The 21026-nt window shown below is 33.8% G+C and overlaps 2 protein-coding genes and 1 long non-coding RNA gene across 5 annotated transcripts; 1 reads left to right on the top strand and 2 right to left on the bottom strand.

Annotated features, from left to right (window-relative positions):
• Positions 1-777: 777 nt before the first annotated feature.
• On the bottom strand, positions 778-11352 carry LOC116179355 (translocation protein SEC62). 2 transcript variants are annotated; one of them, XM_031499138.1, is made up of 7 exons: positions 11133-11352; positions 10552-10684; positions 2165-2460; positions 1928-2115; positions 1694-1880; positions 1520-1647; positions 778-1470 (listed from the first exon to the last, which is right to left on the bottom strand). In XM_031499138.1, exons 1-7 carry the CDS (start codon positions 11169-11171, stop codon positions 1335-1337), a joined length of 1107 nt encoding a protein of 368 aa, XP_031354998.1. In that variant the 5' UTR covers positions 11172-11352; the 3' UTR covers positions 778-1334. The 2 variants fall into 2 exon arrangements, with proteins under 2 accessions (XP_031354998.1, XP_031354999.1); XM_031499139.1 differs by having other exon boundaries at positions 1242-1470; positions 1520-1638; positions 11133-11340.
• Positions 10692-18628, top strand: LOC116179357 (dnaJ homolog subfamily C member 28). 2 transcript variants are annotated; one of them, XM_031499140.1, is made up of 7 exons: positions 10692-10899; positions 15255-15383; positions 15438-15569; positions 15620-15709; positions 15759-15958; positions 17851-17998; positions 18048-18628. In XM_031499140.1, the coding sequence occupies exons 2-7, from the start codon at positions 15264-15266 to the stop codon at positions 18447-18449; spliced, it is 1092 nt and encodes a 363-aa protein (XP_031355000.1). In that variant the 5' UTR covers positions 10692-10899; positions 15255-15263; the 3' UTR covers positions 18450-18628. The 2 variants fall into 2 exon arrangements, with proteins under 2 accessions (XP_031355000.1, XP_031355001.1); XM_031499141.1 differs by lacking the exon at positions 10692-10899 and adding an exon at positions 11223-11341.
• Positions 18629-19996: 1368 nt separating this feature from the next.
• Positions 19997-21006, bottom strand: LOC116179358. The gene is made up of 2 exons (XR_004146996.1): positions 20881-21006; positions 19997-20609 (listed from the first exon to the last, which is right to left on the bottom strand). It is a non-coding gene; the product is annotated as an uncharacterized LOC116179358 (long non-coding RNA).
• Between the last annotated feature and the right edge of the window lie 20 nt (positions 21007-21026).

Here is a 21026-nt window from a genome sequence, read left to right as displayed (position 1 = left end):
ATTTCCAATGTGAGTGTGAATTTTTAATTAATTAATTTATTTATTTTATTTTTTTGTTAGGACCCTACATAACTCCACCAGACACAGACACAGACACTAATCGTTACTTGATTTTAATCCGTGCGATTAGTTAACCAGGCTAGACCTGAGTTCTCACAAGAAACACCGATAATAATAATAAAAGGATAACGGTATTAAACATTCCATTCTGCATTGCGGTTTAATCAATTAAATTTCGAAAACAAAGATTGAAACACACAAAAAATATAAAATGTAGGATATAAAACACATACGATATAAAGATGAAATGCAAAAATTAAATTACTACCTGCATTAAAAAACACAAAATTGCGTGGTTGCCAATTGTGCAAAATGTACCTTTACTTTATTATTTTATATGGTGTTTTGACTTCGGGTTTAGGTTTATCATTTGTTAGGGGAAGATTGAAAGGTGATAATCCAATTTAGGGCATATTGTACTTTTTGATATGTGTGTAAAGTGGAACTTTCTCACATGTGTTCATTTGAGATTAATATACCTAGCAAATAATAAACGTTCTAGAGAAATCTAGAACGCATATCATATTTCACAATAAGAATGAGTCAGATCCGTTCTTATTCCTTATCGCAGGTGACTAATCCTTTATCAACTTGAGATCATCCTAGAAAATTCGCTACAATATACACCACTCTGTTTATAAAGTTGAAAGATCCATAACAATCAATTTTTGTGGTGAACCAAATCATGAAACAGGAAAAGGATGAAAATAACTCGATTCTTTTTAACAAAGTCGTCTATTCTATTTGGCAAATATCTACAAAATGATTCCATAAATAAAGAAGACACTAGTAACAGCACTATTCTACAAACAACTCAAATTAAAATAAATGTATCAGTTCCGTCTTTCCTGTAGACTATTGCGCTTTCTAGAGCAGAGCAAAAGAGAACGGTCATATAACTTGTAAAAATAACTAACCATTTGTTAGATATTAAGTATGTCAATATATATATTTCTTTATAAAATAAATTCTAAGAGAATTTTAACAATCTACAATATATGAGATTTTTTTTGTAAATAAAAGCTCCATTATCAACAATATAAATTCAGTCACAAAGAAAACTATCAACTAAAAAACACTGTTAGGTTAGTTCATACTATACATCAATGGAATGAATGGTAATACAACTGAAATCAAAGTCCCTTACTGTGGATTACAAAAAAACTAAATAAATACCGTCGTGATATAAATAAAATATTTATTTATTCAAAATGCATCATCCTAATATATTATTTTATTCAGCGATTAAACATGAATTAATATCCAACAGGCTGTTAAGAATCTATGTCTACTTGATCGACCATTTCAAAATCTTTCCCGGTACTGGAACGTTGACTCGTTTCACTTTCACTTTCGGATCCGTCGTGAACATCCTCCACACGATTCTGGCCATTAGTTCCATCACCCGACCTTAAAACGCACACATAAAAATTAAACATGAAAACGACGAGAGAGCTACCTGTCATCTTCCAAGAGCTTCTTTTTACTGCTCGAATCGTCATCGGATTTTTTGTCCGGTTCGTCTTCTGCATCGGAATCCTTCTCTTTCTTTTTGGGTTTCGGACCTTTGTACTCGTACTGAAACGACTTACTATATGATTTGTTTAATGTAATAAACAATAGTAATACATACTGTATATAGCGGCCAGAAGGAAGCGAAAAAGCTGACATCTTCCGTCAAATTCGGCAATATCCACAGGTGGTGCTTACCTAGCGTCAGCAGCCAAATTAAACAAAATATAATGAGCCGTAGTATAGCCAATACGATTATAAACACTAAGAATCCGGCACCTGCCAAACTGAGGTAATACACGCCTAACCTACAAACAAGATCGGATTAAGTTGAGCTGGGTAAGTAAGTTCTTACCTGACTGTTGGCGGCCAAAGTGGGAATAAGCACACGCCAATAGCACCAAGTACAAGTAAAGTTCCAATTATCCAATAATGAAAAGGGATCGGATCGTATATCCAAACATATGCGTCTAACCCATCCACAAAACGTTGGTCGTTGTGCATATCGAGTCTAATTTTCCGTTTACGCTTTTCTTTATCGGTCTGGAAAAATTAAGGAATGAGAAACAGGACGCGGGTCGCGTTACAGTACCCCCTCCTCCTTTTTCGCCTCGGTCACGCTGCTTTCGGCATCGGTCCCCCTTTCTTTCTTTTCCTTTTCGATTTCCTTGGCCTTTTCTTTTTTCTCGTCGCCGGAGTCGATCGCCTTCTTTTCTTTTCGCTTGCCCTTCAGCTCTTGCTCCGACACGGGCACCTTTCGTGCGCGATGGAAAAACTTGTGCTCGAGCATTGTGTGCAGGTAATCGACGATGAATTCTCGACTTTTGAAAAGAGGATCGTTGCCTTTGCTCCAGTTCGAATCCAAAAGTGCGTCGATTGCTTTAGATGCTAAAATTATTTAAAATGATTGGGTTGTTACATTTTTCTCTTGAAATAAGTAATACATAACATATATTTGAATACAGAAGAGCATTTTTGTAACGAAGTGTCCTCTGTTGAGTGAGAAGTGGGCACAGTTTTAGTTTACTCAGAGGTCTTTAAAAAAATAATTTTTTTTTATTGATCTTCAAGTATTCTCCAAAAATGACTTAGAGCTTAACCAAAAGTTCTGCCGAGATTCGTTAGAGACCCTCGCAAGATTCTTGGGGTCCTCCAAAAATTTGTGGGATAATCTCCTTGAGGCTGATTTTCTCTAGATTACCTGGCAATTCGCTATATCACTGGAGAGTCATCATATGAATCACTTACATTACATTACACACTATTTTTTGAAAAAAAATTTAGGGTTCTCCAAGGGGTCGAGATCTTGAAAAGGTTTGAAAAATCTCTATCTGACGAATATTTGATAACTAGCCGCAGAATTCTCTCAAGAGCATCTGGAAATCTAAGGTGTCTTAGAAGATGCTTTAAAAAATACCTCAAAGACCTCTGAATAATCTCTAAGGCTCACAGAATTTCTGGTGAATTATACGAAGTATTCGAGTCCTTGAAAAATACCCTGAGATTTTTTAAACTGATTTTTCGGTGATTCCATTTACTAGGTTGGGGTTGGAAAACACTCCCACTTTCCGTGAAAATTTCACTTAAATGAACCCAGAAAGTTAGTAGGTACTTACTTCTGCGCGAGTCGTATGTTTCTGCAAATTGGCAGACTTGGTTTCAGAAAGGAAAATTTTTTTTTATAAAGGGACATTATATATCAAGGTAGAGAAGTCCACTATTATTGCCTGAGCACCAAGATTACATCTCGAGGCGCTTGCGCCGAGGGGTGTAAGGTGCGAAGGCAGTAATAGACTTCTCTACCGTGGTATATATACTATTTTTTTCACTACTAGCACTTAAATCCTCTAAATTAACATATTATATTGATAAGAGAGTTAACGGTTGGACAGAATTGTTTGTTTCTTAATTTAACATGTCAATCAAGTACGTGGAAGTACAAAACAGGCCGTATTTTGTTCTGTCATTGAGATTTTTCAAAGAGTAATTTCGTTCGAATTTTTTCAAAATGTGATAATTTTAGGTATGTAATTTCTCTGGAAATTGCGAATGGTGGCAATTATTCGGTTTAGAGAACTTGTCTAAACGTTCATTGAGCGAAATTTCGGGTTGTGTTTTCTAAAAGTGACAGCGTGACAGTTCTCATTATTGACTACTAGTTAATATAGTTTAAAATTATTAACCACTTTGAACAAATGCCGAGAAAGCCTACTTTACAAGTGGAAAAAAGGTTAATAATCATGTCATCAGACGCTAGTAGTGAAAAATAGTTATTTGTACAACTAGTTTTGAAAGTGACACTTTTTTGCATGAATTTGCAATTTGATTAATGAGGGCGAGTTCATCAAGCAAATTCATGGAAAAAAGACACTTTCATTGTACACGAAATTTTTTTGCATAGTGATCCATAATAACCCACAATTGAATAATTTTATTGACATTCGCGATTTACTGTCACTCAAAAATGGATGCTATTGTTCATAGACAGGACTAAACTCCATGGAAACGCATAGTAAAAATCGTGAAAAAAAGTACCACTTTCCATACGATTTTTCGTTAAAACGTCCGATAATTTCATCACTATGTAAAAAAAAATATGTAAAAGTTTTACGATAAAAAGGGTACAATGAAATCGTTAAAGAAGGGTATATGTTACAACAAAAAATAAGTACTTTTCTAGTACATTCCAAATCTGCAATAAAATATGTGGTGTGTTTGATGTATTGCTCCATTATATAAGTTTGATGCGATGAAGTAAATAATTTGACGAAATTGTAAAACTTATATTTGGTAAAAATTGTTTGCTCTACCAACTGAAAAAATTTTTACTTACCAAATATAAGTTTTACAATTTCGTCAAATTATGTACTTCAAAATATGTGGTGTTCCATTTAAAAAGAAACGTTTGATCCGCCACTGGTGACCAGAAATAACTCAAAAATATGGCGACGGTAATTGGGCACATTTTATTCGATATCTTTTATGGTAAAGGAATTATGATCAGAGCGGTCTTAAACGCAACAGCCTGAATATTTAGTTTGAAAAAGAACAACTCTGTATCATATCTCGGAAAAAAAACAAGAAGAAAAAAAAACGCAATTTAAGACAAAATCTGGGTACATATATTCGGTATTTTTAAAAACACCCTGTACAAGAGCCTAGCTACGTATACAAAATAACGCACATGTGGGGCGACTTTTTATTTTGTTAATTTTTGAAATGTGAGAACCAATTTTTTTATACAAATCGAAAATAACTATACATGGTCTTGGAACGGCCAATTTACTCCGTTACCTTTAGATCAGACTGTTTCAAATTGAGCAAGCAGGTCTAAAAAAGCGGTAGAGCACCTCGCCGTGATGCTACACATACTACAATAGGTTAAATGTGCAAAATTTAAACCAAATTGACCCAAACGTTTGGCAGTTATTGTGTTCACGGACACGAACACTGAGCACTTACCATAAAGCTTTGATTTTTGGAGCTGTAACGGGTGGAATTAAAAAAAGTTTGGTTTTGAGTTTGTACTTTGGTAAACGCACACCGCTTCATAGTGAACAGGAACGAAATTACGCTTGGTAAAAAGTGTGCCTTGCTAGATAAGGAAAGAGAACCGGGAGAAGTACGGGATTGTAAGGTCGTCTTCGGCAGACGATGTTGCGAAAAAGGTGGATATTCCGCGTATTTATGAAAATTCTAGGGGCGCCAGGCAGACCAGGCTGCACCTTAAAAGAGTCAGCACGTCCTCCCTGAGTGCGAAAATTTACTTTCCGCGTATTGGTGAAGATTTTACGATTCAATTTCAAAAACCACAACGCGTAATTAGTGGATAAAATCTCTCGAGTAGTTGCAAAGATTAACAGTTCGCTTCTAGTGAAAAATACATTAAGTGGCAAGTTCTACTAAATTTCGATTACATTGCGGAAGATATTTTTCAGTGTCGAGATCTCGTCCCTCGCACGAACGGAAAAACGCCCGTAATAGCCCAACTTATTTTTCGAAAAATGCAACAAAAAACATATAACTATTATAGTGATTTATTAAACAATTTATGGTTAAAATTTCAAAAAAATATCTCTGTAAATATGAAAGTTTGTATCGCACAGTCTGTGTATGCGCACGTATAATTTTTTACTGTTTACGATTTGTTTACCTTTATTAGAAGCATATGTAATATAGGCGCACATCTGATTTTTACCACTTTTTTACCACTTCAAATACGTTTGTGTTTAATAGAAGAATAATCATAATCAAAGCTGACATTCCATCAAGGTTTTTCTTGGCTCAAGTGTCAGAGCTGCAGAACACAAAAAAAAACGAACTAAATATTGAAACCTGTCGAAGTAATTTCGGACAAAGAAAATGGTTGCAATACCGCATCCAACTTTGTTGGAAAATGCGCTACAAAATGTATCGAATTCTAATATTTTTTTCTAATTTCACGCACAGAGCACATGACGCTTTATATTACTTTCTAGATAGGATTTTCATCGGACGTAACTTAATTTTTTACAAACAGAACACCCTGTAGATTTTCTTCTAAAAAGTTAACATTAAATTCTCTGTTCCAAAATATATCACATACAGTTTTTTTATTTTAAAAAAATTGAATTTTTTGAATCAGTTCTTTTTTTAATATGATCTATGCCGTCTATCGTGTGTGATATGTTGGAAAGAGAATATAATATGCTATCTTTTTAGATTAAAATATACAAGGTGTTCTATATCAAAAAATGTGTGTTGACCGATAACTTTTATATCTGACCCCGTATGTATACTTAATTTGAAGACGGCAGATTCGTATAAAACTTTTGTACAAAACGTTTTTCTGTATCTGTTTTACCTAAGAAAATATAGTCATTCTGAAATTGACAATTTTTTTATTTTCTTCCATATCCGCTACGCGAACCGAAATTTAGAAATTTTGATTTTACGATATTAAGTTTGGCCCGAACAGAACACATGACGCCTATATTACTTTTTTGATAGGATTTTGACCGGACCTAACCTAATTTTTTAAAAACGGAACACTGTAGATTTTAATCAAATGAAAAAACATATTACATTCTTTTCAAATTCAAATTATTCAAATTCTATGATTCAAAAAAATTCAAAAATGTTAAATATTTTAAAATTTTTTTTAATCACTTGAACCTTTTTTGAATTTAAAGAAATTGAATTTTTTGAATCACTTCTTTTTCGAATGTTATCTACGGTATGTGACCCTGGTGCGGATAACTTTTTAATTATTCAATAATCACTTATAATATTACACAACAGGTTTGTATTTTAAGGCCGTATGACACTGTACTAAATTTAGTACCAGATTTATAAACATAATTTGAATCAAAATTTGATACAAAATTTTGAATAAAAAAATTTACTTCTGTCTGACACTATTACTAAATTTTGCAAGGAAAATTGTATTTGCGCCTGTGCTGTTTGGATTAGTATGTAGAGAATTGTGCCTATTTTCCAGCACTATATTCTGTGGTTCTAGCTTCACTTCTTTTAGCACGGCTTCTATTTTATGCAAAACATCTACACGTGCATGTTTATTTCTGTATAATGCGGATTTTGTTGCGTATAGGCAAGGGTGTTTTTGATATTCTTGAATTAAGAGTTGGCATTGTTCCTTAGACCACGACATTGATGCTCAAAAATACTTAACTTNCGTATAGGCAAGGGCGTTTTTGATATTCTTGAATTAAGAGTTGGCATTGTTCCTTAGACCACGACATTGATGCTCAAAAATACTTAACTTGTTTGATTATAAGGTGGCACAAACGCACGTGTATGTTATATGTTTGGTTATGTCATTACAAATAAACAGATATGATGCGTGGCAACTTTCTGCGCAGTTTTTGTATATAATTTATGCAGTTTTTAGAACACGTTCTAAATAATTTTTGCCCTCAAATTTTGTTGCAAGTTTTCTTACAAAATGCGTATGACACTACACAAAATTTTGTACAAATTTTTGTCATAAAAATTTCGTACTAAATTTAGTGTAGTGTCATGCGGCCTTTACCGAGTAAATTTGGGGTGTTTAGGTAATTAAAATCTGTTGCCTAGCAATGAAACAAGAAAAACTGTCAACTAATAAAAATGCGACACCGTTAAAAGGAAACAGATTTGAATTGTAACAACACAAATTTACTCGGTTTAAATACAAACCTCTAGTGTAATTCGGCAGGACAATTTAACGAACAAGAAATTCACCAATCCAATCAATTATTGACAAATGTCAAACTAGTCATATGAGAACGGATAATGCGATACTTGGTCAGTAAATGAATAAGTGTTAAACTGAGTTAAACTGTCAGTATAAAAAACTTTTGAATAAAACAGTCTTCTGTATGTCTTTTATCTAAAAAAATATAGTCATTCTGAAATGGAAAATTTTTTTATTTTCCTTAAGCGAAAAAAAATTTTGCTTTACCATTAAACGTTTTACTACAAAAGAACACATGACGCCTATATTACTTTTTTGACAGGATTTTGGTCGGACCCAACCTACTTTTTTACACCCTGTAGATTTTAATCTAATAAGATAACATTAAATTCTTTTCAAAAATATATCACATCAAAAATATTCAGATACAGTGATTCAAAAATGTTACTTTTAAGATTTTTTTAATCACTTGAACCTTTTTTGAATTTAAAAGAAATTAAATTTTTTAATCACTTCTTTTTTAATGTCATCTATGTATCTTTTTAGATTAAAATATATAGGGTGGTCTATTTCATTAATCGTCAAGGTTTTTTTGGCTCATGTGTCAGTGCTGTAAGCTACCGAACACTAAATACTGAAAAATGTAGGAGTAATTACAGACAGAGAAAATAGCTGCAATAGCGCACCCAACTATATTGAAAAATAAGCTAAAAATGCAAAAAATTATAAAATTATCTTGGAAAATGTTTGAAAAAAGAATCTGCAAGTTAAGTAGCCGTTTCCCATAAGAACCGCAGAATCAGCACCGCCTTTCCCAGTAAACGAGAAAGCAAGATCAACAGATTGTAATTTCATATCAATGTAAAATGACTTAAAATTCATTCCTTCTCTGTACGCTTTTCAATAAAGTCGATAGTTTGTATAATTTTTAAAAACAAGAATCGTTTCGGCGAATCTATAAGTTGCAAAAATGACCTCCTTGTTTACTGATTATAAAAAATTGGGTCACATTACGATTTCTTTTTTGCTTGATTATAGTATGCTGAAGAAGGGAAATAGGACTATGTACAGGGTGTCCCATTAATAATGGTCACAGGCATGGAACCATTAATTGCAGCCTTGGGAAAAAAATTTTGTTGACAAAAGGGGCCAAGAGAAATCGCTGGAAATTATTTTCAAGTTTCTAACTTCGCCGCTAGAGGGCGTCCGATTCATGGTTAAGTAAAAAAATGACCTCTTTTCAAAAATATACCCAACAAACATGCATAAAAAATACATGCATCGCAATCTTGTATCAATTTGATGCAGCACAAATTGCTCTAGCTCATAAAATATGAGGGGTGGGGAAAGGGGATAATTTCTTTAAGGAGATGAAGGTAACTTCGGTCATAGAGTTTACTCTATGCTCAGGTTTAGGTTAACGGATTTTCACATAATAGGTCTTGTTGGAAAGAGCTCTCTTCGTGGAATCGTTCGTATTTTCGCCATATCTCTGCTTAGAAAACAGATATCAAAATACTGTTTTCACTGATATTCTCACTTGTTCATCTTATTTGATAATATCATATAATAATTATATCGTTTCATTTGAAATTTTCAAAAAAAATATGCAAAGTTTTTGTTAACGTCACATCGCGCCCTCTACCACTAAGCACATTTACTAAAAAGACTCTATTCAAGTATTCATGTAAAATCTGATTCCATGAAGAGAGCTCTTTCCAATAAGACCTATTATGTAAAAATCTGTTAACCTAATTCGAAGTTACATTTAATTCCTTAAAGAGATGTTCCCCTTCACACACCCCTCATATTTTATGAACTAGAGCAATATGTGCTGCATGCATCAAAATGATGCAATATTGATACAAGATTGCTGTGCATGTATTTTTTATGCATGTTTGTTGGGTATATTTAAGAAAAAAAGTCATTTTTCTACTTAACCATGAATCGTACGCCCTCTAGCGACAAAGCTAGAAACTTGAAAATAATTTCCAGATTTCTTTTAGCCGTTTTTGTTGAGAAAATTTTTTTCCCGAAGCTGTGCGATTAACGGTTCCATAGATATAGCCTGTGACCATTATTAATGAGACGCCCTGTACAAACCTGATGCTATATGGGAACTTCAAAAATGCCCATTTGAATATAGGTAAATCAGTAGTTTGAAAAAATCATCTTACACAAATGTACACATTATCCACGATCTATGAAAACACAAAAAAGGCAGAAAGAATCTAATTTGGCTCAAAGGACCAACCCTTGAAGCGTTTTTTTAAATAAACATCATTGTTCGTATTTTAAGACTCCAAAATACAGTCAACCTGATTCACGCAAAATCCGCTGACAATGATTAACTTTGTACTTTTTCATACAACTCAAAGAAAACCTGACACATATTTTCATATTGGATTGGTTCACTAGCATCATCATTATAAGGTCTGCAGATCTGCAAAAGTGGCCTTGTGCGTTCTTTACATCGCATATGACAGCACCCCCACATTGTTGTGATAAAATGTCCCACACTGAAAAGAAGAACTTTGAATCCATAGACACAATACTGAAACTAAACGACAGATGTTGGAATATGGTTTGAGCACACCGATCATACAATAAGTCTAAGGTTGAGGTGCACTACGGCAAATCTACGCAGCAGTCGGGACACCTTGAACACACTCTATAAGTTCTACCTTCCTTAAACGTTTGAATATATTATAATTGAATCGCTGTCACATAGGGCTCAGCAGAGCAGTAGCACCAAAATCGAAGCTGACAGCTGTTTATTAGGAGCTAAAAATCGAACACCTCACCTGTAAAATACTGAACGTTGTGACTGAGGAACTTGGTCTTTTTAATGGGTACATTTTTTCTCATCCACTGCGCGATCGCGTACTCTTCCTTCGCCGGTTTCTCCAAAATTTGATCTCCAGGCGATGTGTACTCCTAAAACGATAAGTGTGGTTAATTGCGCAAACGCACTGTAGAGTGCACTGCAAAACAAAAACAAAATTAAAATTATTTTGAAGTGCCTGGTTTGAAAAATAACGTGTGATATACATCAAAATTCCCGTTAATAGAACACAATAATTAAAGAAGAAATGATTTTAGGTTAAAAAAATACAAAAACAATCAAGCGGAAAATCGTCGACTTCTGATCAGTAAGCTGCATGAAAAAGTGTAACTGTAAATTAATCGAGTGCATTTAATTAAATCACGAACATTAGAGGGTAGGTTATTTAAAGGCTATCGACGTCAACATTCATCTGTCAATCAATGCAAGTGCCGTTGCGACTTTTCCCTCGCCTAATTAGCCGAGAAAAAATTGGATTGTTCTTATGCGGGAATATGTGAAAGGCATTCGCGAAAATTCAATAACAAATTATTTACTTACGTCCTTTCGGCGTTTTCCCTTATTCTTCTTCTCCGCCATCTTTCTACCAACTGACGTAGTGGAAATTGCAATGCGGTATTTTTTAAAGTACAGTTACACGATTTCGGCGGAGATTACGCGAAAACCTATGCGTGGCATGTCATTACGTCAACCTATATACCGCTCTTGATAAATCGCGATTTCGGACAAGGAAATTAAGACAAGATAAGGTTCGATGTACAACATTTTAAATTTGGGTATATTTGTCGCTCTTTTTGACAGTGGCGTAGAGTGGGATTCTTACATTATTTTTTCATTGTTTTCTTTTGTTTGACGGGTTATTCATTAGCGCGTTATCTATTTCACCTAGTTTAGTTGGCATGCACAGTATAACATTGTCACTGTTAAATAACGATGACGAGAAGAATTAATTGATTTCGTTTGTAATAAACAATTTATCGTAATTTCAATTTGGTCATCAATTATACGGGGGAAATCAAAAAATTGTCAATTTCAGAATGGCCCTATATTTTCTGAAGTAATTTCTTTATACTAACTGTTGAATAATTCGCCGTGTTCAGAATAAGTATACTAGGGCAGGTAAAAGGGTTCTTGGTAACCTCACTTTTTTTAAATGGAACACCCTGTAGATTTTAATCTAAAAAGATAATAAATTAAACTTGAATGTAGCGGTATACTTATAATTGTTATGTTTTCTTTAGGTAATCGATTTCGGCCTTAGGCCATCGTCAGACCTAGCTGAAATTAAATTTTTCTATTTCGGTGTTACAATGATGATTTTGTACAACTGTTTTCGGTACAGACAGTGATTATAGTCGTTTTTTTTTTTGGTAACTCATCTCTTAAGTTGGCAGTTACTAGTTAGTACAAGTAGGTACTTCGTTGGGTACTTCCATGTTTGAACTTCAAAATGTCAGTCTTACTCATATATATAAGAGAAGATATATGGTCTTACTACTCTGCCAACCTAAAACTTAACGGCATAAAAAGTGTTCCCAACAAAAACATGTTAGTTCTAATGTTCGCTATAGTTTCTGATAATGATTTTTTTAATTAAATTAAAGCACCGAAATAGAAAAAATAGTATGAAAAACGCGTGTTACAATGCTTGATTGTAATAGTCCTATCTCGCGGACACTCGTGGCTACGCTTCGCGTCGCCACTCGTGCCACAAGATAGTCGTATTACAATAGGTCGCATTGTAACACTTGTCTTTCAATATACTATTGTGAAGTGGTGGATAATATAAAGTTAGCGGCTTACCGTCAGTATTACATGTATTTTATGACGGTAAGCCGCTAACTTTATATTATCCACCACTTCACAAATGTAATTTCAGCTAGGTCTGACGATGGCCTAAGGCCGAAATCGATTACCTAAAGAAAACATAACAATTATAAGTATACCGCTACATTCAAGTTTAATTTATTGCATCCTTATAATTCCAATGGAGCACTTCATCGATAATGCTAAAAAGATAACTTTAAATTTTCTTTTCATATAAGATTTCAAAATTCAAGATTATTCAAAAAATGTTTCAAATTTTTTTGAATCACGAACCTTTTTTGAATTTAAAGAAGTTGATTTTTTTAAATCACTTGAATCTTTAATTTAATATGCTCCCTTTTTAGAGTGAAATATTTTAAAAATTAACTTTTTACCTGACCCCGCATGCTTATTTTGAAAACGTCAGACTTTTCTACAATCATTATAAAGAAAACTTATGTATAAAACAATTTTCTGTATCTCGTATACCTAAGAAAGTATAGGGCCATTTTGAAATTGAGAATTCACCCGTATCTCGGAGGAAACATTTTAAAATTTTGATTTTATCATTTTAAGTTTGACCCAAAAAAGCACGTGACGCCTATATTACTTTTTTGATGTTCATCGGACCTAACTTAATTTTTTAGTTACATAAGCAAAATTTAAAGATTCTAAGATTCAAAAATAGTTTTAAATTATTTTAAGATTTTTTGAACTGGAACCTTTTTTCATTTTTTTTAAATAATTGAATTTTTTTATCACTTTTTTTAATATTATTTATGGTGTGTGATAAGTGTTTGAAAAGATAATTTAATATGCTATTTTTTAGATTAAAATATACAAGCTGTTCTGTTCTGTTTCAAAATATTAGTATGCACAGATAAGTTTTTTTATCTAACCCCGTATACATATTTTGAAAACGGCTGATAATTCAACAATCCGTATAAAACATTTTTCTGTATCTATCTAGCAAAAATTTTGAAATTTTGATTTTACCACACGGAACACCGTGTAGATTTTAATCTAAAAAGATAACATATATTAAATTCTCTTTTCAAAAATATATCACATACAAAAAAATCCAAAAAGGATTTCTATAAATTTCAATAAAATTTTGAAGTAATTTTTACATTTTTGGAATCACTTACTTAAACCTGAATATTTTTTAATGATTTGAATCTTTTTGAATATTATCCATGAGGGTGTGATATCTTTTAAAAGAGAACTTAATAAGTTAATATGCTAATTTTTAGATTAAGACATATAGGTACAGGACGCGCTATTTCCAAAAATTAGTTAGAACCGATAACTTTTTCCCGACCCCGTATACTTTTCTGAAAACAGCAGATTATTCAACAATCAGTATGCAAAAACGTTTGCTTTAAACCATTTATCTGTATCTGTCTTACCTGTGAAAATATAGGGTCATTCAAATGACACATTTTTTATTTTCCTCCCTATATTAACGAGCAAACACTGTGAAATTTTGATATTATCAGTTTAAATTTGACCCAAAGAAAGCATATAAAGTATATATTATTTTTTTTATAGAATTTTGATCGGACTAACCTAATTTTTAAAAAAAATGGAACATCCTGTAGGTTTTAATCTAATATGATAACATTAAATTCTCGTTTCAAAAAGATATCACATCCAGAAATGTCAGATTCCAAAATTTAAAAAATCCAAAAAATGTTGGAAATATTTTAAGAATTTTTTGTGAATCATTTGAACCTTTTTTTAATTTTTTTAAATAATTGAATATTTTTAATCACTTATATTATTATTATCTATGGTATGTGATGGGCTTAAAAATAGAATTTAATCTGTTTAGATTAAAATATACAAGGTGCTCTATTTCAAAAAAATAGTCTAGAGCCGATAACTTTTACCTGTCCCCATATACGTATCTTGAAAACGGCAGATTATTCTACAATTGCTATAAAAAACTTTTGTATTCAACATTTTGCTGTATCTGGCTTCCCTAAGAAAATATAGTCATTATGAAATTGACATTTTTTAAATTTTCCTCTGTCTCTCCTAAGTGAATATAAAATTTTGTCATTTTGATTTTACCATTTTAACTTTGAGCCAAAAAGAGTACCTACTTGACGCCTATATTACTTTCTTTATGGGATTTTGATCGGACCTAACCTAATTTTTTAACAACGGAACATCATGTAGGTTTGAATCTAATAAGATAACATATTAAATGTTTCTTTTCAAATTTTAATATTTTTAACATAACTTTTGAACATTTTTTGAATTGAAAATAATTGACTTTTGAATTACTTGTAAATATTATCTGTTGTGTTTGAAAAAAGTATTTAATATGCTATCTTTTTAGATTAAAATAGGTATATGAGGTGTTCTATTTAAAAAAAACTAGGCCAGGACCGATAACTTTTTTACATGACCCTGTATACTTTTTTGACAACGGCAGATTATTTAGCAATCATTATAAAAAGACGTTTGTATAATAACATATTTTTCTGTTCTTTTACTTAAGAAGATATAGGGTCATTTTGAAATTGACAATTTTGACTTTCCTCCGTACCTCTTAAGCGAGCAAACATTTTGATTTGACCGTTTTAAGTTTGACCCAAGAAGAACACATGACGCCTATATTACGTTTTTGATAGGATGCGCTGTTCACAACACTTGCCAGCTTCTGTCCCTTTCCTATGCGCAACGATTGTCATTTTCTAGTAATAAACTCAATCACTACCAACCTAACTAAATTTTAAAATATAAGTATACAATATAAAACAAAATTTTAATAGAGCCACCCTCACTCTGGTACCTTTTGAGTAGTCATTGTGAAATTTAACACATCTAACAATAGCAACTTTTCAGGTTGGAACAATGGTACGAGTGAGAAACGCTCAAAATATAATTCCCATACTTGGATTGAAGAGACTAGTACCATATACATCAGGTCATATGTTCTACAGTACGCGTCCCAATCAAAAATTGGAATACAAGGTGCGTTCACTTAAAATTAAACGAAATAAGTACTAAAAATCGTGTTTTGTTTAGAAATGTTACAATATTTTAAATGTCCCCGAAAACAGCGACCAAGAGACAATTCGCAGAGCGTACCTTGAGCTGGTCAAGCGCTACCATCCCGACAGCGCCACCGATGAAGCGGACGTTAAGAAGTTCCAGGAAGTATGGCTCCGTGTGACTTGTAATTTAACTGACGTCAACTCATTGTTTAGATAGATAGGGCTTTTAAAATGTTAATGGATAAAAAGGCGAAAGAGAGGTGGCAAGTTTCCGATGAACACGTAGAAGATGAGACTCCACAAGTGAGTAGTTGAAAATATGATGATCGAAATGACAAACTCAGTTTCTCAGCATGCAACTCCGCAGCATCGCCATTTCCTCGGATTTGATGGTATTGGCCATGGTACCATTTTTCAGAGAGAAAAGCAGTATGCTCAAAGTAGGGCAATGCGTGCTTCGGACAGCGTTCTGAATCATCGGATTCAGAAGGCTACGGTGGATGATAAGTCGCTGGTAGAGCCCAAACGGCAAAAGCACAATGTAAAAACAAAGTAAGCCAAAGAATTACCCCTTTCCGTATTTACGTACATATATATATCATATTTAGGAACACCTTGTATAAAAACGCCCTGCGACAAATTACAGGTGGTCGACTTAACTATACGCTGGTGGCTCGACGGCAATTCGAATAACATAAAACAAAATCTACCTATTTTGCAGGTGAATTTTAACATAAAATAAAATTCACCCTACGGTAAATTCGCAATTGTTTGACTTAACTTCGGTCACGGTTCAACGCGCATTCATACACAAAATAAGATCCACCCTGCGCGTTGACCGCTTCACGCTAATTGCTTGACAGTTCTCTCCGAACAATTCCCTCTACCTTTTTGAGTGACACCCGTTCTGGGACGCAAGCCGTTTCTACTGATTCCCGTTGATCCTCTAAATCCCACGTAACGCAGCAGCGATCTGAATTAATCACGCAATATCCCATCGAAAAAATTTAAGTTATTGAATCAAATAAAATCCGTTACCGGGCTCCTGTTACAATTGCCAACTGTAAGTATAGGGTAATGTCATAATTGCAGCCCTGTTGGGGGACCGTCATTTGATACTTCATGTCGCACCATTGCCTTTTCGGAATAAATTCTTTTTCCGGAGTGATGTAGAACTTCGCCGCAAAAAGAAAGCGATTTGGCATGAGTGGCATCAGTAGGATCTGTCGATCAATAAGCGACCTTGAGTTGATCACGTCACAGATTACACCTTGTTTGATTTCGCCTAGGATTGTTTGTAGGTCGTTTGGGTATTTCTCCTTAAGGACATTGCTCATGCTTGTCACAGAGCAATTTTGTATAGGTCAGATCCGTCGTTATTCAGCCTAGTACATAGCATGCGAATTTCTGATTTAGTTGTATTTCACTGTCGAGTTATGCTTGCCAAAGAATATCATTTGCTATAAAAGAATCAGTTTTACTGGTGGAGAGGGATGTACGCCCCAGAATGGGTGTACATTAAAAAATATGTAATTAACGTTCTTTTCTTAACAATTTAAAATTTATATTCGATATCGAGGTATTTCCTAGATTTTAGTTGTTCTGTGATAGAGAGAGTTGCTATTAGCTTAGTTCTTTGTTTTGCCGTTAAAGGCAATCCGAGTGTACCTTTTTTGTATTTTCTCTCTCGTTCTTTCGTTGATTTTCTTCTGCGTGCGCACTACTACAACCATTCCCTGTATAAAGACCAGATTCGATCGTTACTTGTAAAATACACGCCATATTTTTTCTTTGACCTTGAGTCATACCTTTCTGCACTTCATTCTATGTCTACTTTTTCTTTAATTTTCATGCTCACAACCCGTACTTGTTCCTTTTACAGAAAATTCTGTTTTCATAGTGGTTGTTTGTGAAGTTTTTTTGATTACGTCATGACTTTTACTTGTCTTATTATGTTTACCTGAAAAAGGGCTTTTGGTATTGGGTATTATTATAGTTCTTTAGAGTTTTTCCATCTGTTTCTGATGTATTGTGGCTGCTCCATCGAATACGCTTACAATCCCTCTTGCTTTTTGTTTGTGTTTTTATCTGTTACAGACAAGGCACGAAAGCGCCCTTCTGAGCTCAGACGGCCGTTACCACCAGAGTGCAAAGAAAATATGTTTAATTTCGACGGCTCCTTGATATAACGTTTGATTACGTGTTGGTTTGCTATACAATCGAATTGTAATTAATTTGTTAGAATAGCCATTTAACGATTATAGCTCCTAATTTCCCTGACTACGAGTTGATCCCTTTTTGCCAGAGATTAAGTTAAATTTAAACGTTCACATTTCAGATCTAGATATTACATTTTTTTTGTAATAAGTAGCGCATTTTTTTTCAAATTTGATGTGCGCCAAAAAAGAAATGAATTAAATTTTCACGTTGAATGTAATTTGTAGATACGGATTTGACAGACTAGTGGAGGATTTAATACAGGAAGCAATGTCCAAAGGACAGTTTGACAACCTCTCCGGCACCGGAAAACCGCTACGCGAAGCGAAAGGACAAAGCCCATACGTCGATTTCATTACGCATAAGTTAAACGAGGTAGATAAACTAACGGTAAACATTATTTCAAATTATCAAAAATGTTTAGGTACTCATCGAGAACGGATTTACGCCCGAGTGGATAACTCTACAAAAGGAGATTCGGGACGAGACGCAGTTGATTAAAAACGCTCTGTGCCTGGAACGTAAACGTTTTCCTCCGCATCCCTTGGTCGACGAACATGCATCGTTGTGGGATAGCGTGGTAGAGCACCACAAGAAAATGGCCGATGAATTAAATCGCAAGATTAAAAAATATAATTTATTGGTTCCGATGCTAAGTAGGCAAATGTTTCTTATGAATCTTCGAAAGGAAGCGCATAAAATTCTCGTCAAGGGTAAAAGTAATAAAGATGTTGAATATGTAAAAAAAATTAATGCGTCAAGTGAGCCCAAAGAGGAAAAAAACGGTTTGATACATGGGCTTTTACAATTATGGTTTAAAGGATAAATTTGTCACCAATTTAGAAATTATTGTTTTAATGTCGATAATTAACCGTAAATAATTATAGGTAGGTAGGTAAGCAAGTCCTAATAATGTTAATTTGGGCTCATTTGGTTTGCCCTTGTAACCTACATGTAACTAATTACCTGTTAATAGTTATTGTGTAATACCAATTTTTTGGAGCAGCTTGTTTTATTTTTATATTCTGTACAAATTAGTACGTATGGTTACCAATGTGGAAAGTGGTACCTAAAGTTTCCAATTGTAAAAACGAAAGACAATTACGTTGAAAAGTTGTGCTAATGTGCGGGGTGAAACATAAAAGTATGTAAAACCATCATGGATTAGGGAACACAAAAACTAATATTTTTTTAGACTATTTCATAAAGGAAAAATTTGCTGTGGTTACCACAGATACAGCTTTTTCTTTCGTGTCTTAAAATATGTGTACCAAAGCGTCTGAATGCTCCTGACAAATTTCTTTTCCATCCATTGGGAGACACTTTTTTCGTGCCCAAGTCTTCGTGTGTATTTATTTATGTATTTATTATCAGCATTTTGTTGGTCTGTACGTTTTAATTTAATTATTCCGCATGCAGACTGATTCTCTGCTACATTTGTTACTACTTCATGTCATGCGGACTGCAGCCCTTGTGTCTTAGCATATACGAGAAGGGGGGTTCTCTAATTTGATACTTGATACGTTTAACTATAGTCCGTGGAGCAAGTACTTCATTCTTCGCTGTATCTGTTGCTTTCATCTTGTGCGGACTGCAGCTCTTGTGTGTTAGCATAAGTATATGATAAACGGGAGTCCTCTAATTGATATTTCTTCTACTTATGTGTTTTGCTTGTGCGATGGTAGCATGAATACTTACTATTAGCATTCTCGTAGGTACCTACTTCTCGTGTTAAATTGATTGATATAATAATTCAAATGACTTTAACCTAGCAAAAGCAAAATTTTGAACCACAACGAATTGTCTGTAGAAATCGCCGATATATAAAACCATGTAAATTTCTACACAACAAGAGTAATCTGAAGGATGTGAAACGTGATCAAGCTAACACGAATAATTTCTTCGTAATGACACAACTTATCGTACATGAAATCGAACGTTAACGGGGCCGAAATGGGTGTCGTAACCTATTGTGTCGAAGCGAGGTATCGTAATACTTACAGTTACAAACTAGGAACAGTAATTAAAGAGAAAGGGAGAATACAGAAAGTATGTTCTGATGATCTCTAGCGGCAAAAGAAACAACTATACAGCGAGCTTACACGAGAAATACACAGATGGCGTAAAACAGGTTGTTACTTATAAAGGAATATAAATTGTTAAATATTGAAGCAGAAAGAAAAAAACGTTACAAACCGTAGATGTGTTTTGCACTTGATTACAATTATCATATTTTCCACCTGTATTTATGTCTAGTCTTTTGTTTTGTTGATTTAAGTGCACTTGACTTGACTACCTTTTTTGAGTGATCATGTTTCCCATTTGCATTTATGATGTCTGTTGTGTTTTTTATGTCTTTATTGAACTGCATTATTTGATTCGATACGTGATTTTTACCGCCCAATTTGCAATGTTTGGTTTGTGTATTTCTCTTGCATTTTATTGTCCTAGTTGTCATTTTTCTTGTAGTTTTGTCTTTTGTGTATGTTCTGTCAGGATTTTTTAGTTCAACAAAGAAGGTTTCTTCCTAGCTTATTGTGTGCGTTATATAATTTATACGTTCTTATCTTTTCTTACGCACAAAATTTTGCATTTTATTTAATTCCGTTCCCGATTATGTTTCATGTCCCAACACTAAAAGAACTGCTAGTATACACAACGTAGGATCTCCAACCTTGCCATCCAACACGAAGTTGACTGCTACCGACGAATGCGAACGTATAAAGTTTTTAAATCAAGCTGAAAGGTTGCTAACTGTAAGTACAGCGTTAAGTCATTGAGCTGTATACTACACATATCATTCCGGCCTTGGCAGTCGTGACCCGACAGAACCACCGTGGTCGCGGTGTCTGTTTGTTACACAGAAAAGACCTATATCAACTTACTCCTTGTTCCGTTTTAATGATTTACTATTGCGCGATATGATTTGCCCGTGTAACATAATTGACGTGCCACGTTCTCCTTAGAAAAAATGTTCAGTCCGATTCTGAAAAACCGACGATTACTATACAGTATGAAATAAAAGTTTTACGGTTCTTCAATGTCTTGAGCAGTTATAATTTTGGTCATAAAAGCGTGATACACCAAAATGGCATTTTTTAATGGAACACCCTGTACATTCGATATTTCAAATTCTTCTCTCAATTTTAAGCAGTGTCTCTCTTTGCGACCAACTTTTATTGTACTTCTTTGGATATTATCAACGTGAACATCCTGTATATTTTACACATTTTGATTTTGGATTTTTTCACACTAACCTCACTTTTTAATCCTTGTTTTGTTCTTGACCGACTATTTGAATTTAAAGAACGAATGGCGTGTGTACACTTTAAATTTACGTGCGAAACTAATTTATCTAGGAAAATTACAACCTAATTGACGTCAGCTGCATCGAGCGTTTTAA

Source organism: Photinus pyralis, unplaced genomic scaffold (genome assembly GCF_008802855.1).
Source record: "Photinus pyralis isolate 1611_PpyrPB1 unplaced genomic scaffold, Ppyr1.3 Ppyr1.4_LG8, whole genome shotgun sequence".
In the NCBI taxonomy this organism is placed as follows: Eukaryota; Metazoa; Arthropoda; class Insecta; order Coleoptera; family Lampyridae; genus Photinus; species Photinus pyralis.
This window is presented reverse-complemented; position numbering and strand designations above follow the sequence as displayed.